At 38.2% G+C, this 17,172-nt stretch overlaps 2 protein-coding genes across 2 annotated transcripts; both read left to right on the plus strand.

Moving 5' to 3' along the window:
- Positions 1-929: 929 nt before the first annotated feature.
- LOC125581447 (secreted RxLR effector protein 161-like) lies at positions 930-2,019 on the plus strand. Its single transcript, XM_048746901.1, has one exon. The coding sequence runs from the start codon at positions 930-932 to the stop codon at positions 1,500-1,502; it is 573 nt and encodes a 190-aa protein (XP_048602858.1). The 3' UTR covers positions 1,503-2,019.
- A 760-nt stretch (positions 2,020-2,779) lies between these two features.
- Positions 2,780-5,994, plus strand: LOC106395992. The gene is made up of 9 exons (XM_048748249.1): positions 2,780-3,588; positions 3,684-3,951; positions 4,050-4,164; positions 4,234-4,358; positions 4,530-4,611; positions 4,709-4,820; positions 4,902-5,065; positions 5,134-5,254; positions 5,324-5,994. The coding sequence occupies exons 1-9, from the start codon at positions 3,202-3,204 to the stop codon at positions 5,660-5,662; spliced, it is 1,713 nt and encodes a 570-aa protein (XP_048604206.1). The 5' UTR covers positions 2,780-3,201; the 3' UTR covers positions 5,663-5,994.
- The last annotated feature ends 11,178 nt before the right edge of the window (positions 5,995-17,172 follow it).

The following is a 17,172-nucleotide window of genomic DNA, read 5'->3' on the forward strand; positions in this document are numbered from 1 at the left end:
TTTGGGTGACGGATCATCATGATCTATTGATAATAGATAGTGATGAACCTACATCCTTTGAGGAAGCTATGATGGGCCCAGACTCCGATAAATAGCGAGAAGCCGCAGAATCCGAAATGTATTCCATGTCAGTAAACAAAGTGTGGACTGTGGTTGATTTACCTGATGGTGTTAAAACTATTGAGTGTAAATGGATTTTCAAGAAGAAAACTGACATGGATGGTAATATACAGATATACAAAGCTAGATTGGTGGCTAAAGGTTACAAACAAATTCATGGTATTGACTATGATGAAACCTATTCACCAGTTGCAATGCTTAAGTCCATTCGGATTCTCCTAGCAATTGCTGCTCATTATGACTATGAGATTTAGCAAATGGATGTGAAAATAGCTTTCCTTAATGGAAATCTCGAAGAGGATGTGTACATGACACAATCTAAAGGTTTCACAATCCCTGGAAGTGCTGGGAAAGTATGCAAGCTTCAACGTTCCATTTATGGTTTGAAGCAAGCATCTCGGAGCTGGAATTTTCGTTTTAATGAGGCAATCAAAGAGTTTGATTTCATTAGAAATGAAGAAGAACCTTGCGTTTACAAGAAGACTAGTGGGAGCGCAGTTGTTTTCTTAGTGTTGTATGTAGATGACATACTTCTCATTAGAAATGACGTTTCTATGCTTAATTCTGTAAAGACTTGGCTTGGAGGTTGTTTCTCAATGAAAGACATGGGAGAAGCTGCATATATTCTTGGAATAAGAATCTACAGAGATAGATTAAATAAGACTATTGGATTATGTCAAGATACTTATATCGATAAGGTTTTGCATAGATTCAAGATGCATGATTCCAAGAAAGGCTTCTTGCCGATGTCCCATGGCATAACTCTCAGCAAGACTCAGTGTCCGTCGACACATGATGACCGAGAGCGCATGAGTAGAATCCCATATGCTTCTGCTCTAGGATCTATCATGTATGCCATGCTCTGTACTCGTCCAGATGTTGCATGTGCTTTGAGCATGACTAGTCGATACCAATCTGATCCAGGTGAAAGTCACTGGACATCATTCAAGACTATCCTCAAGTATTTGAGAAATACTAAGGATAAGTTCTTGGTCTATGGAGGAAGTGATGAACTTGTTGTGAGTGGTTACACTGATGCCAGCTTTCAGACTGACAAAGATGATTTCCGATCACAATCTGGTTTCAACTTTTGTCTTAATGGAGGAGCAGTGAGTTGGAAGAGTTCCAAGCAAAGCACCCTAGCAGACTCAACAACTGAAGATGAATACATCGCTGCTTCTGAAGCAGCAAAGGAAGCTGTTTGGATTCGGAAGTTCATTGATGAACTAGGTGTGGTTCCGAATATTTATAACCCAGTGGATCTTTATTGTGACAACAATGGAGCCATCGCACAGGCAAAGGAACCTAGATCCCACCAAAAATCCAAACACATTCAAAGGAGATATCATCTCATCGTGAGAACGTTGATAGAGGAGATGTGAAGATTAGCAGAGTCTCAACGGAAGCAAATGTTGCTGATCCATTGTCTAAACCTCTCCCACGACCTAAGCATGAGAGTCATACTAGTGCTATAGGCATAAAGTTTCTTAAGATATGATCTTGATTCTAGTGGTAGATTTTTCTTTTATGATATGATGTTCAGGTTTACATACATTTGGTTATGTTTTAAAATTAAAGGAATTGTTTCAGATTTATTTTATTATTGGATAATTAAACAAAAGTCCCAAAATGATTTATATCATTCTTATAGGTCATCAAGTACGTGACTTGATCATGAAACCCTATATGTGAGAGATGTTATAAATTATTGAGGTCCCTAGTCAAGGTTGTTAACTTGGGACATTAATAACCGAGAATGACTAGTATGTGAGGTGATTGATGACTAAGTTTTATGGAGTCATTCAATATGTGGTATTGAAGTCAAGCACATGGATATGTGTTAGAGAACACATGGTCGGACTGACCCGCTATTTGAACTCTACAAGATTGTTATATGAGTGTCATAAGAGTTTCTCGTTATGACTATAGAGTATAGTCCTTAGACCTGAGTTCGTCATGATTATTTACTTATGGATTAGTTCACTTTGACCTTGTCAAACGTCAGCCGTAACTGGTGATTATAAAGGTATTGATTAAGTGTTCTATGAAGTTTGTAAGGAACATGGATGGAACAAGATGGGATTTGTCTCTCCCATATAACGGGAGATAAATATCTCTGGGCCTATCGAAGATTTGATATTGAGAAATGCATGGCCGTGCTCAAACGAGGTGAATGTCAGTCGTTTGTTTTATCAATATAAATCCGAGTTCGATAAACGTGATCTAGCTTAATAAGGATGACACCAGTTCTTGCCTTATGCTGAGAACGAGATATAGTGACAAAGTGGGAGATTGTGGGAATGTCCTAAAATCATTTGTAGTTACTCTCGTTAAAGTCGTAACATCAAGGTTAGACAGTCGTATAATATTAGGTGGTTGTAATGTTTTGCTAAAAACCGCTTATAATCTATGGATTGAGAATCAATTACTAATATTATATGATCCTACAAGGTCACACACCTAAGCAAACTAGATCAACGATACTTTGAGTTCGGAAATAATGATATAAGCTTGTTATATCTATTGTGGTATTATTAAGTTAATTATGTGTTACATATGATGTAACCATACACGTTTTGTTGGTTAACTAATTATTGGGCTTGGCCCATAAATTACATTAAATTACATTAACCAGACCTAATTGCCTTATGGTTTAGAAAACTCATATATGATTAGTACGTGAGACATCTTACTCTATTAAAAGGGCGATATGCAGGCTCCTTAAGGGTGCCACGTCGGATCGGAAATTCCACCAATGATAGTGCAGCAAAGAGACATGTCATCTCTTAATAATTTCGTTTGGGCTTCGTGTTTGGTATAATTGATTTTGGGCTTCTGGTTTTAGATTTTTTCGATTATTAGGGCTTCGTCTTTCTTTCTCAATCATTCCTTCTTCCGACTTCGGTGATCTTGCCGTTCTTCTCTTCGACTTCCTCCTCTTCTCTTACTCTTCTCTCTGGATCCGTTTCATCCCATACTCTCTTTACTTCACGCTCTAATCAAACCTTGATTGATTTCATTGAATGGATTCTTTTCATCTTCCTCTCTATCTCTCTATTTATAAATCTTTTCACTTGAGTTATGTGTCGATCAAAATTGAAAATTCTCTCTCAAACAATCGTCGCGATGGAACCCAAAGGACACTCTCCGATCTCAAGCCTCCGCACTACCAACAAAAAGACCGTCGCATCTTCCGCGTCCACTAAGCCAAACGGGAAGTCCGTCGATTCCTCCGCCACTGCGATGAAGCGTAACGGGAAGTCTGCTGTTTCGTCTGCTATTCCGATGAAGTCAAACACTTCTGCCGCCGTCTCCTCCGCGCATGACGATAAAATGATGTTCTTCAGAGATGTGAAACTCGGCCCACAAGAGGTCGACTTGAGGTTCCGTCTGATTCATTACTGGGAGGCTCGAAATCCAAATACGAAAACTCTCATTGGACAGGAAATGCTCCTTATCGATGAAGAGGTTCGTCTTCAACTATTTTGCTACTCTTGATCCTTATTTATAATTGCTCGACATTGTTAGATTTCTATTGATCGTGAATTTGAAATCATCTATAGGGAGCTGTTATTCAAGGTTATGTTCCATCGGGACGGGTTGGGTCATATGAGCTGATATCGGGTTGTGTTTACAAACTGAAGAATTTTTTCGGCTCCAGAAACAAAACTCAGTATCGTGTTTCTGATCATAACGCAACCGTCACCTTCGCTTGGAATTCTGAGCTATCCGTTGTTGATAACCCCCCGGTTTCAATCCCTGAGGATAGGTTCAGGTTTCATAACTACGAGGAGTTCCAGGCTAATTGTGACCACAAAATTGATCTTTATGGTAATCTCTGTTTAACTACTCAAGTGTTTATACTTAAATCTTTAGGTTTTATATATTTACATCTACTGAATATACTACTATGAAATATTTTATCCTAGACTATGTTGGCCACATGAAGCTGGTGAATGGGCAGACTATCACTGATCATATTGTTCTCGACGAAGCCGGCATAGCAGAGAAGCGGCATCTTTGTGTTCATGTTCAGACACACGAGTAAGTCTGTCCAAATAGAGTTAGATTCTGTGTGAGTTATGGTTGACACATGGTTTTAATGTTATGCAGCGGGCCAGTAATGAAGCTCTATCTATGGGACAAAGCCGCATCGGACTTCTGTGAGAAATTCAAATCTTATGGAAGCACTCCAAGCGTTATTTTGGTCACCACAGTCAACCCTAAGCATCTTGGAGGTAACATTTACTTAGTAATGTATAGCTTAGGTGTGGTGATTCGAACTGAAATGTATTTGGACATTTTTATTGTTAAGTGAGCCAGATCTATAGTACGAAATTCTGTTTTAATGCTTTTGTGGCATCGTTAAGTATTTGGTTGGTAATAATCAAATCATGTGGTCTGATCAGGAACCCTTGCTCTGACTTCGATGGCATCATCTCGAGTGTTTATGGATACTGATGTTCAGCCTAGCAGGGATTACCTCGGGTGGTGAGCATTTTTTGTATTTATATTTTACAAGCGACCTCTGTTTGCCATTTCATGCGATTTGACCTTGCCATACTTTTCGCGCTTCCATTTTTCTCAGGTTGGGATCCAACTCGGAAATTGCTAACAAGATTAATGCAGAGGTTGTCACTAAGCCTGAGACAGCTACTCTTGAGGAACTCTTCTCCTACATAAAGCTGCCAACTGCTAAGGTACAAGATTTGTTCTGTTTCCAAATTAGTTGTCGTATGCTTCTGTATTGATATAGTTTTTTCTAATTTCCACTATGGTAGGTTGCTTGGTTTGAATGCACAGCAACTATAGATGATGTTATCCAGGGTTCGGCTTGGTATTATATTTCATGCGATGGGTGTAACAGCAAGGCGTTCAAAGGGCCTACCTCCCTGATTTGTAACAATAAGAAGTGTATGAAGAGTGAAGTCACGGGCGTTGCTCAGTAAGTGATGTCTACACAGTTTCATCTACTTTTTGCCTGCACTAATAAATTATCTTCTCTCATTGCAGATACCTAACCAGGATATCTGTTTATGATAAGAGTGAGCAAGCAGTTTTTGTCATTCTTGGTGATGCTGGCAAAGAGTTGACTGGAAAGCATGCTTCAGAATTAGTTGCCAGATACTTTGAGGTAATTAAGAATCTGTGTATATATAGCCCCATAATATTTGAACTCACATAAATTTTTCTTGAATGTTAGTCTAATGAGAGCGTGGAAGCTGACCATTGCGTGCCGGTACCGCAAGATTTGCTTGATACAATCGGGCAGACACACAGGTTCATAGTGAAAGTCTCCGATCATAACTTGAAAGGGAAGACACGGACCATAACCGTCACCAAGATACTTCCACCAGAAGCTCCACATCCTATAGAACCATTGGTCGAAGACGCTATTCCAGCTACGTCCGATGGTTTCTTGAAGACTGGAAGTGAAGTATCCGGTTCCTCCAGTGGGTTAGTGGATGCCGCTGGTGGTCGGGTTAGAAAAGCGTCTGAGGGTATTGAATCAGACGAAGCCAAGCGTTCCAAGAGTGGCTAATGCAGCTTCAGCTATCTTCATACGCAGTGACTGTTTTTTGCTGCAGTATGAGTTCGGTTTGATGTTTACGTAACGACTTTGCGTTTTTCTATTTCTATCTTCATACTTTCCGTTTTTTGGTCGGTCTTTATGTTTCTTTGAATACATTTTTCGTTAGTTGGATACACTCATCTCTTTAAACAATTTGGTTATCCTCATCTCTTTAAAGAATTTACTTGGCATTATTCCATACTACTACTCATATAATTCAGAGTTTATGATTAGAATTGGTCAACATCTACTTAAGATCAGAACAAGTGCTAACATTTTGACAGTCAGAACAGAACAAACTCCATCAATTAATACTCTTTTATGTAATACTCAATAAATTAATAAAACTCACCGGTCCCAAATTAGGCCGGCTAAATTTATCACGAATTGATAAATAATAAGATAATATTTTTAGAAAATTTTAACCAAATATATGGTCTCATCAAAATTATAAATTAGTGATTTACATATTTACATAATTTATATAAGTAGAACCTGTTATTAAATTATTTGATCTATATTCAAAAATAAAATATCTTTATATTTTATTATCACTTGATACATTTTTTATGGGCTTTACTAATATTATATCTAAGACCGCATTGTATGTTCTATTCAATATATATTATATATCGAATAATATAATATGATTGAGATAAATGTCTAATCTCAAAAAATAACAACCAATAACTATACAGTAAATCAAATATTTTATTTTTTTATAATTAGAGAATGGCCCGTTTTATGTGAAAAGCAATATAAAGTAGTGACAATAATTTCATGTATTTCCTTTGCATTGAGTAAAGCTTGTGGCTAAAGCCTATAATATTACATAAAACGGGCAAGATGGTAAATCAAATAATAATAATCAAGTTCTACTTCGCAGTCAAGGAATCTAACAAGTTCTAATAATCCTTAATACATACGCACTCATGTTCTACTTACAATACAAATTATAATTTAAAAGTATATTTCCTAAAAATCTACAAGTTTTGCAACCAAACATTCCAAATCAATCAGTTTTGCAACCAATCAACCAGCAAATGTTTCATTATCCAATGTGCTACATCTATAGAAATGCGTTTATGAAACTTAACAGCCTAGAACAAGAAAAAACTACATTATAATATTCAATGATATATAGTAAATGATATAAACTTTGTGACTTAATATAGCAATATAAAAAGCTATAGGACCGCATTTCATAATACCCAACCTATTTATTTAAAAATGATATACATATGAGCACAAAAAAATTTAACTTCAGCAAGAACAGAGTATAATTTAAACAAAATCATTATTATAATTTAAACAAAATATGATTATTAATCATTTTACAATATAATTTAAACATAATAATCTTCAGAGTTAAATTGCTCTCATTTTACAAATATTTAATATAAATTATTAATAATAATAAAATATTTCAAATCAAACACAAAATTAAAATAGCCCATATTTCTTAATATAAAAATTACTAATAATAAGAAAAAATTTCAAATGAACACAAAATTGAAATAGCCCATTTTCCGCGCGTAGCGCGGACAAAGACTCTAGTAAGGGTAAAAGTACGAGCCGCATAACTCAAGGGACAACGAGATAAATCAAAATAGTTTGTTTTGAGATTTGATCTCGATGGCACTAGCATCCCGCTTTGATCTTAGTTTGTGTGCGTTTGGATACCAGTAGAGGCACGACGTTTGGAGTGCTAGGAAACTTCGGTTTGTTTTATTTATCTTTCCGCTGCAAAACATCCAGGTATATTCGAAATCGTAGATCTAGATTTATTTCATTATTGACATGAGATTCTAGGCAAAATAAATTCATAGGTTGATTTATAAATTGTTATAAACTGGTATGAATTCTTACTGTACTGTCATATCGTTTTTAATGGGTTTGTTGATTTTATGATTATTCACACATGGAGCTTTTTAACCCTTTGGTTGAAAGATGAATCACATATCGATTGCAGCGGCAGTTATATACATAACAACACAGTCAGGATCTTGGGTTATCACATGCGTCTGAATTTCATATTTCCGTATGTTGAAAGACGTATAAATATCACCATATACTAGACACTCTCTGATGAAACGAATCCTCTTCGAGGTTGTTGTATACACATTTTCTATACTTAAAACCTTACAGCATCAGATTTCATTTAAAACAAGCATTCTCTGATATTGAACCCCTTGCATATATGTTTTTTTTTTTTTTTTTTTTGGTGTCAACTAGACTTGCAAAATGAACTATAAGAAACTCTTACAAAGATCTTGACCTTCCCCTTTGCAAGATCAAACCTGTAGATGGAAAGACTGTCAGTAAGACTATGAGTCTATGAGATTGGGGGGTAAAACAAGTTCCCAGCAGCAAGTGAATAAACAGATTTAATATTCGTAAACTTCTTCTCAGAAGGAGTGGCACTTTCATACGTTTGGTCTTTCTATGTCCATCTCTGGTATTATTAATTTAAATTTGAAAGTAAAAGGCCAAAACCAATTTAAATTCCTACATTACTGGATTAATAAAATAAAATAAAATAGGCATTTTTACTAAACATAAATTAGATTAGATATGTAAAATAATTTTATAAATTTATTGAATCTTAATACTACAAAAAATAATTGATGTAGTTTCTAAATTTTAAAATATAATTAAATAAAATTGAAAATTTAATGTATGCAAACAATAAAAGTATAATTTAATATATTTTGAGTAATTTTTTAAATTCAATTATTTATTGTACCACAATTTTGCAAGAGCATATATATATATATACTTACAAATTAAATTATATATAAAAACATAAATCGTCTTTATTACATAAGAAGTACACTTATAAATTAACTCTTAAAACTTCAACTTATTTACACAATATCATTTTAAAACTATATAGTTATATTTTCCATTATTTATTAGTAATAACTAAAAAGTAAAATCATCATTTATATAATATATTAATAAAATATAAATTATTATATTAATATATTATTGGTAGCATATTTTCATATAAATAAAAGTTTACTGAAAGCCGAATACACTACATTTATATGATAAAAAGTATGGATGACACAATTGACTATTAAAATAACAAAATATAGTTACTCAGTGTAATAAATATAATTATTATGTTTAAAATGTTATATTAAACAATTATATAATATATGTAAACAATAAAATTATATTATATAACTTATACAAAAGAAAATTTTATTAAAAAAAGGGAAAACAATTATTCGTGCCGTCGCACGGATTAAGCTCTAGTATATATTAAGTATGCTGTTCTTCGAAAAAAAAAAATATTAAGTATGCATCTCCTTCCTCAATCTAACCTAGCCGCATCTCTTGTTGCGAAAGAAATCTGAGTTTCTAAACTCATTGCTTGCTCTCCTTTCATACCTTCTTCTCTCTCTCCCATCGTGTGTGTGTGCTTACATCGGAGGAAGCGAGACGCAGCAATCGCCGTTATCACCAGCCACCTCCAGCTTTGGATCACCGGAGTTGCCATACATAACGGGAGATGCATCCCCCAGTCACCGGAGACACCGCCTTGTTACCGGAGATTCCGTAGTGGCACTAACCAAGGAGAAGCGAGTGATCTAGGGTAAGCCCTGCCTCTTGCTTGCGCAACAAACTTCCTCTCTTTAATTATTTTGAACGCTTGTCACTTAACCGTGAAAATCCATTTCATGGTTGAAGCGTCATGTTCCATATTTGTCCCAAACACTTGATTAATTATATTTTAATTCCTTATCAAGTATGCTAGGATGTACTTGCGTTCGGTCTGAAACGATTCACAGTCTGATTGGAGATGTACGGCCTGGAGAATGGGCAATAATCCTTGATTCGACACAGACACGCTGTAGACATGTTTCAGTGGGCATGTGTTTGGTCTGAGTGAGGATTGTCACATGGATGTAGTTGTACCCTTGATTCTGATTGCCTGAAAACCATCATGCAGGACTTAGTAAATGCTCTAAGGACGTACATCACTGTCGCGCAGGATCAAGTTGAGTCTATCAAGTTGAATCTGTAAGAATTTCTTCTTCTCCTTTATAAAGATAAGACGTTGCTCCCATGGTGGAAATTGGCCGGAGTTGGCCGCAAGTCAGATGGAGAAGCCAGGAACGTCTGCATAAAAGGGTGATGCTTCTTCTCATACCCAAGATACTTGTGCTGCTTCTGTAGCTATACTCGGACTTAATTCAGGCAAGACTTCAGTTTGTATTTCTTGAGGCTCTCTGGTTCCATGAATCGTGTAGAGGAGTGTATGGGTCAGGACCAGGAATTCTGAGAGGGAGAATCTTGGCGAGGCTAAGGATTAGGGGGATGAGGAGGTTTAATAAGACTCGGAGGCCAAAACTGAGGATCCTCATGCTTGATTCTGCTGGCCTTGCTTGCGCCTCTTGAGCTTGCAAAAGCTGTAATGGACATTCATTCAGGTTTTCGTACCGGAGTAGAACTCTTGGACATGTTGTTTGTGGTGAGCAGTAGTGCCCATGCCGAATAAAGAAGGCGGAACCATTTGTTGAACTCTGCCATTGAATCTTGGCCACTCTCAACTATGTAATATTGCAGTCTGCCCCCGAAGGTAGGCTACAATCAATGCTAGGATGACCTTGTGTCGTGCTTTCTTGGAACCCGGAGAATCCTGGACATGTTTTCCTAGAGTCTGAAGATTTAGACATCCTTCTGAAACTCATGGCTCGTGGATGTGATTCTTCATAAATCGGAGGTTGTATGGACTTTCGTCCAGGAACCCGGAGACTGGATGGACTTTCGTCTAGGAACCCGGAGGCTGGACGGATTTTCGTCCTTGAACCCGGAGGCTGGATGGATTTTCGTCCTAGAACCCGGAGGCCGGATGAACTTCCGTCCTGGAACCCGGAGGCTGGTTGAAATTTTGTACAGGAACCTGATGGTTGTGTGGACATTCAAGGGGACCTTCTCGTATATCTTTTCGGCTCGAAGTCGCCTCCGTCAGGTAGACTCTCGTTGATGACTAGGTAAGATTTTTGGAGCAGTGTCTTCCTTTATCAAAACGTGGGAGCGTATTCTAATGCGTCGTCCAGCTACCCTTGGGAAGACTTACAGACGGAACCAGATGTGTTAGGCTCGTGAACTTGGAGTATAGGGATGCGTAACATTCCACCTTCCGTAGATGGGTTACTCGTGATTTTTTCCCAAGAGATAGGATGTCACTCTTATGGACCCGGAGATTCAATAGCTGGATCCTGGGATCGAACGGAACCGTGGTATTGCTTCAGAACCCGTAGATGTTGTTGGGATCCGAAGGTCGTTTCTGGAGCCCGGAGGCTGCCCTAGACCCGGAGGTCACCTTTAGAACCCGGAGGTTGAGTAAGGACCCGGAGGTTCCTTCAGACCCTAAGGTCGTATTTAGGACCCGAAGGTCGTTTTGAACCCTGAGGTTGCTCTGGACCCGGAGGTCGTTTGGGGACCCAGAGTGATGCGCCCTAGTACATGGATAAGTACATGGAACGAGGCCAGGATGGAGCTCAGGACGATCAGATCATTCCAACTGAGGTTCAACCAGCCGACCGTTCCAGACAGACAGACCGAGCCACGTACCGGATCAACCCGCGAGCATCCGGAAAGGAGCTAAGGCTGGAACCACGTCCAGATGACCGAACCGACCGTACCGGAGCTCGTTTTCCCCTAACAACTCGCCAAGCCAAGAATGATGGTCAAGCCAGAACTCACTTTGATCGAGTGGAAACCGAGACAGACCATAGTCTTTCCCTTTTGGTCCGTCTGATCCAAGCCGAGTGTCCCGACGAACGTACTGATGGATCAGCCGGCCAGTTTGATCAGTTCTTGAACTTTAATGATCAAAATTTCTCTAAGGCACGGATTCTTCAACTGTCCAAAGACTTGGGTCGTGCTAGAACCAAGTTGGCGCATGAGCCTTACCCAACGGACTGTCCGGATCGCGCCAAGACCGTCCTGCTCCTTACCGCGAAGGAACCACTAAGTTCAGACGAACCTGGACGTTAGCCAAAGAGTCTCTTTGACCAGATCTGAGATCCAAATACATTGTCTTTAATTTTCTGATCCAGATCCGATTTCTAGATCTATCATTAATATATTCTTATGTCTCTTTCTAGTATAAATATGCAAACACTTCTCATAATAAAATCATTCCATTTTCGTTCAACTTTTTGAGTCTTTACTCTTTGTTCTTCGATTAGAACTTCTCTTGTTTTCTTGGTGTGGTTAGCTCCAAGCAAACTCTTCTTGTCCGTTGGTCTTGTGAGTCATATCAAGCAACGGTTCGAGATAGCCACTTTGTTGGACCAGTGCGTCACATCCGGCAACGATCTGGTTCAGGAGTATCAAAGGCCAATCCGAAACCTTTTTGCGACCCATCAATCCATCAGATCTCCTTCGGAGTTCATATCTTTTCCAATCCGGTTGAGTGATCCTTTCTAAGGCGTATCAAGAGGTATCAGAGCCACTCTTCCGGTATAGTCTGTTCATCTTCTCATCTCCCATTTCATAAACATTTTTTCTTCTTCTTTCTATCTTAAATCCGGGCCCCTCAATATCATCCACAAGAAAAAGTATAAAAAAAAAAAAAAAAATTCAAACAGTTTGATTTGTGGATTGGTGGTGGAAGAGAAAGCCTGCTGGCTGAGGAGAAATCCAGCTTTTAAGGTGGTTAAAACGGATTTCAAAACCAAAGTTCTCTCTTTTCTATCTATCTTTACAAAAAAAAAAACCTTTGTTTGCTTGGATCTACCCATTGGGATTCCTTGATCTGTTCTCTTAGAACATTGAGAAGAAGCTTGTGTGATTACCATAAAATCTGAGAGAAATACTTGAGTGGGTTAGATTAAACACTTGAGAGTGTGAGGTTTTATTTCCTAACTTTTTGTTGAGATTTTCAGGTTATGATGTTTGGTCTTCAAAGGAAAAGTAGCAAGGAGAAACCCCCAAGACAAACAGTCTCTCAATTTCCATTTAAATATTATTTGAATAATTTTGATGAGTTTGTTTGTGTGAAGGAACGGCTAGACCTAAGGTGCAAGGATCATATCAAAACGACCAGAGATGTGTCTGATCCAAAAAGGCGATTACTTCAGATTGATGTCCAAGAAATCTGTGACAACTTTGAGAAGGGAATGATGAAAGCCCTCAAAGACATTAGCAAGAGCCATAAGAACAGCACATCCACACGTGCACCTGTAGTTGAGCCATCATTGTTCATCAGTGAAAAACCTAAAGGTAAATCTGAAACCCATGTTGAAGAGTTTAAAGATTTTTCAGATTATTTACCAATCTTTGATGAATCTGATGAAGAGCCAATTGAAAGCTTGTTTTCTTGTGAGAAAAATTGTAATCTTCCTTTTCTTGAATCTGAGTCTATGAATGATAATGAACAGACTATTGTAGAACTAACCGTTTTGCAACCGGAGCATCCGAGTAGTCTTGTTTTGTCTCAACAGGTTTTTGAGGAAGAGCCACTGGACTATCCACATCAAGGACCACGTCTTAACGCTAGGAACCCCTTGGATGAGGATCTAGGTCCTATCTTTGATGAGAAGGACGAACCTGGCCCAGTCTTTGATGAAGAAGCAACAAGCATCACCTCCATCGTCATGGATTGCCATCTATGCATTGATCCCGGCACAACTCCTGCCTCTTTGTCTCCTGATCTTCAAGAGTACTGTGAAAAATCTGATTTGATTAATTCTCTGCCTAATATGTTTGTAAAGACCAGTTCTCGTGATGTGATTCGTTTTGGTCTTGACAAGATGAAAGATTTTTGTGTTTCAAAATCTGTTTTTGAAAACATGATTAATTCTTTTAAATTGTTTAAACTTGAGAAACCTCTTGATCAAAAATGTTTTCAAAAAGCCAATGGCATCAGTTCTGAATTATTTTTGTGTTTTGATCAGTTCTTAAAGCATAGCAAAGGCTTTGATCATTTTGAAAAATCTCTTGAGCTTGATTTGAAACAAACAGATTTTTGTGATCTTGATTTTTGAGATTCTGTTTTGCAGCCTGATCTTGTATGTTCTGAAACTAATAGAACTTGGCATCTTCTGAGATCATTTCGTGATAATTGTGTTGTTTTGAGTTTTAGTGACATCTTGGTCTACAACACCTTCTTTGACAATCGTCTAGATCATTTGATAGATGTTGTTCAAACTGAACTTACTCTTTTGTGTTCAGATGTTGAGAAGGATAGGCATGTTCTGAAAATGAGTAATATTGTAGCATGCCTTGACATCATTCTGGTCTACAATGTTTATTTTGATGTGCATCTTGAAAGGCTGAAATGTGTGCTACTTGTTCTTGGAAAAGAGATCTTGATTTTTGAATTGAACAAGTACTTGTCTTGCACATATGATCCTGGTCTTTTAGTGTTTGTTTTGAGCATCCAGGAAAGACAGGTTCAGCCTCTGAGAAATGAAAGCATTGACTGTGGCCAACAGCCTGAGATTTGGAGAAGCTTTGTTGTCCAAACCGGCTACCTTGGAGATGCCAGCGACAGGGGTTCAGTCCAAAAAGGATATCTCAACATTCAGACGGTCTTTTGTCATGAATCCAATTTCCCTGGAAAGCCAACTCAACAAGGATTCACTGAGGCTTGGAATCACTTGGAAAGCTTCACTGAGGAAGCAAATATGAATTTTTCAAACTGGAGGTTCTCTAGTCTGTTTATCCGCGAGTACAAGACTTCTAAAGGAGATTCAGGCGCAGAAAGAAGCGGTCTGAGCCAAAACCGATCCTCCATGAACCAAAGGTGTTGCCTCAGTCAACCTTCTGTCCAAACCAAAAGCACTGTAAGGATCATGGGTTGATTGTCTATGCTCATCATGAAAACGTTTTGAATCCGAGAATATCCAAAAGAAAACACATCTTTACTTGGTTGAAAAACGTTTTGCTTAAACCTTTTCATGAATTGTTTTACTTAAGCTGTGCTTTGAAAGAGATTTGGTCTAGAAAAATGCTTGAACCTAAATTGTTTGAATAAACAGACTGGAGAACCTTGAGGCAACACCTTTGGTTCATGGAGGATCGGTTTTGGCTCAGGCCGCTTCTTTCTTGGGCCTGAATCTCCTTTAGAAGTCTGGTACTCGCGGATAAACAGACTGGAGAACCTCTGGTTTGGAAAATTCATACTTGATTCCTCCGTGAAGCTTTTCAAGTGATTCCAAGCCTCAGTGAATCCTTGGTGAGTTGGCTTTCCAGGGAAATTGGATTCATGACAAAAGACCTTCTGAATGTTGAGATATCCTTTTTGGACTAAACCCCTGTCGCTGGCATCTCCAAGGTAGCCGGTTTGGACAACAAAGCTTCTCCAAATCTCAGGCTGTTGGCCACGGTCAATGCTTTCATTTCTCAGAGGCTGAACCTGTCTTTCCTGGATACTCAAAACAAACACTAAAAGACCAGGATCATATGTGCAAGACAATTACTTGTTCAATTCAAAAATCAAATCTCTTTTCCAAGAACAAGTAGCACACATTTCAGTCTTTCAAGATACACATCAAAGTAAACATTGTAGACCAGAATGATGTCAAGGCATGCTACAATATTACTCATTTTCAGAACATGCCTATCCTTCTCAACATCTGAACACAAAAGAGTAAGTTCAGTTTGAACAACATCTATCAAATGATCTAGATGATTGTCAAAGAAGGTGTTGTAGACCAAGATGCCATTAAAACTCAAAACAACACAATTATCACGAAATGATCTCAGAAGATGCCAAGTTCTATTAGTTTCAGAACATACAAGATCAGGCTGCAAAACAGAATCGCAAAAATCAAGATCACAAAAATCAGTTTGTTTCAAATCAAGCTCAAGAGATTTTTCAAAATGATCAAAGCCTTTACCTTGTATCCGCTGGAGATCACATGGCCGTTATGAACCACGCATCAGCACCTACAAAAAGACAACCAAGGAGACGAAGAAGGGGGCACAAGCTTTACATATCAAACATATAGTCTAAATAGTAAATACTCTTGTATTTTCTTATTTTCTGATACTCCTCGGGTCATCACAGTTGTATCCGCTCGTAATATCAATAATACATACATTTTTAACACAAATTCATCGGTAGACATTGTATATCCATAAATTACTTATCTGGCACGTTAACATAAACCTTAGCCGCAATTTCTAAGTGGATTTTGAGACCTATAAGAGAATAAGAAGAAATGTTGAGATAAAAACAAAAAGGAAAATATTTTTTTAAAGATACTAAACTTGCGTTTGGAACGTGTTAACTTTTCAGATACAAACTAAAACATTGTTATCGAGGGGCCAACTTACCAATAAAACATACGCATTTAGACACGTGCGTGTTTGTATAAGATTTGTTTTAATTTGTTTGTGTAAGATTTTCATTTTTACAGTTAGAGGATATTATAAGGAGGAATCAAAACTAAAATACAAAATTAAACAACAACCTCAATAAAATATGAAGCGAAGATGATGTTTTATGGAAGGGGAAACAAGACATTTACAGAGCTCAGTTTATTACTGGGACACTTAGAATCACATTAGATATATAGCAGAAAAGGTAGCTTGGCACAAAGGAATCTGGTTCAATCATGCCATGCCAAAGCTTCGGTTCTGTAGTTGATTTGCTATATGCAACCGCCTTACTACATTATATTGGATGGCTGTTTGGAATATGGGCATTGATGGGAATTGTGTGCTATAATGTTAGAATCCTAAATCCGGTAACAGGGATTGAAAGACTAAACAAATTTTGAGTGAGATTAAGAAGGGGCTAAAGGTTTCGTTTATTGAAGTGTTTAGCAAAAACCGAAGAGAAAAATACAAAAAAGAACTGTCGTCGTGAAGACTGTTTTCTCTCTCTCTTCCCCCCTCCCCTTGTTTACTGAGCATCCCTTCTCTTTTATAGGCTTTAGCTACGTGCTTTGGGAGTGTGTCATGATTACCTTTTGACTCGCTACTGTGATCGGCGGAGCTGTCAGCGGGTAGGTTCAGCGCCGTAGTAGATGTCTCGGCTTATTCCTTCCTGCTGTTCGGTGGCGTGTGTCAGGTCGTTCTGGGGAGTTGGTGAACTACTCGTCCCGAGGCGATGATGACGCTCGTCTTGGGCCACGCTTCTTCTCCGGGCCTTCATATCTTGTGGATGGGCTTTACCTTTTTTCGCCGACCCGAATCGACACTTGGGCCCTGGTACTCTGACGGGCCCATATCCAACAATAGCCCCCCCCCCCCCCTAATTGTCCATTTGGGATTTCCCGGATGGCATAGCGACACATTGCGAAAGGGAGTTGACTCGGCTTAGGTCCATGCGTCGCGATGACGTGGCATTCTTCAGTTGGGGAAAGATGTCCTCGTTTATCGCGAGGCGTGTTAGTGAAGAGTCGTGTCTTTTGGTTGATAATGTTTCCGTTACTTTTTAGGGTTTTGGAAGTTGTGTTTTCTTTCTCTATAAATTGGTTTCGTCTTCTTCTTGGTTTCTTTTTTTA

Source organism: Brassica napus, chromosome C2, assembly GCF_020379485.1.
Source record: "Brassica napus cultivar Da-Ae chromosome C2, Da-Ae, whole genome shotgun sequence".
In the NCBI taxonomy this organism is placed as follows: domain Eukaryota; kingdom Viridiplantae; phylum Streptophyta; class Magnoliopsida; order Brassicales; family Brassicaceae; genus Brassica; species Brassica napus.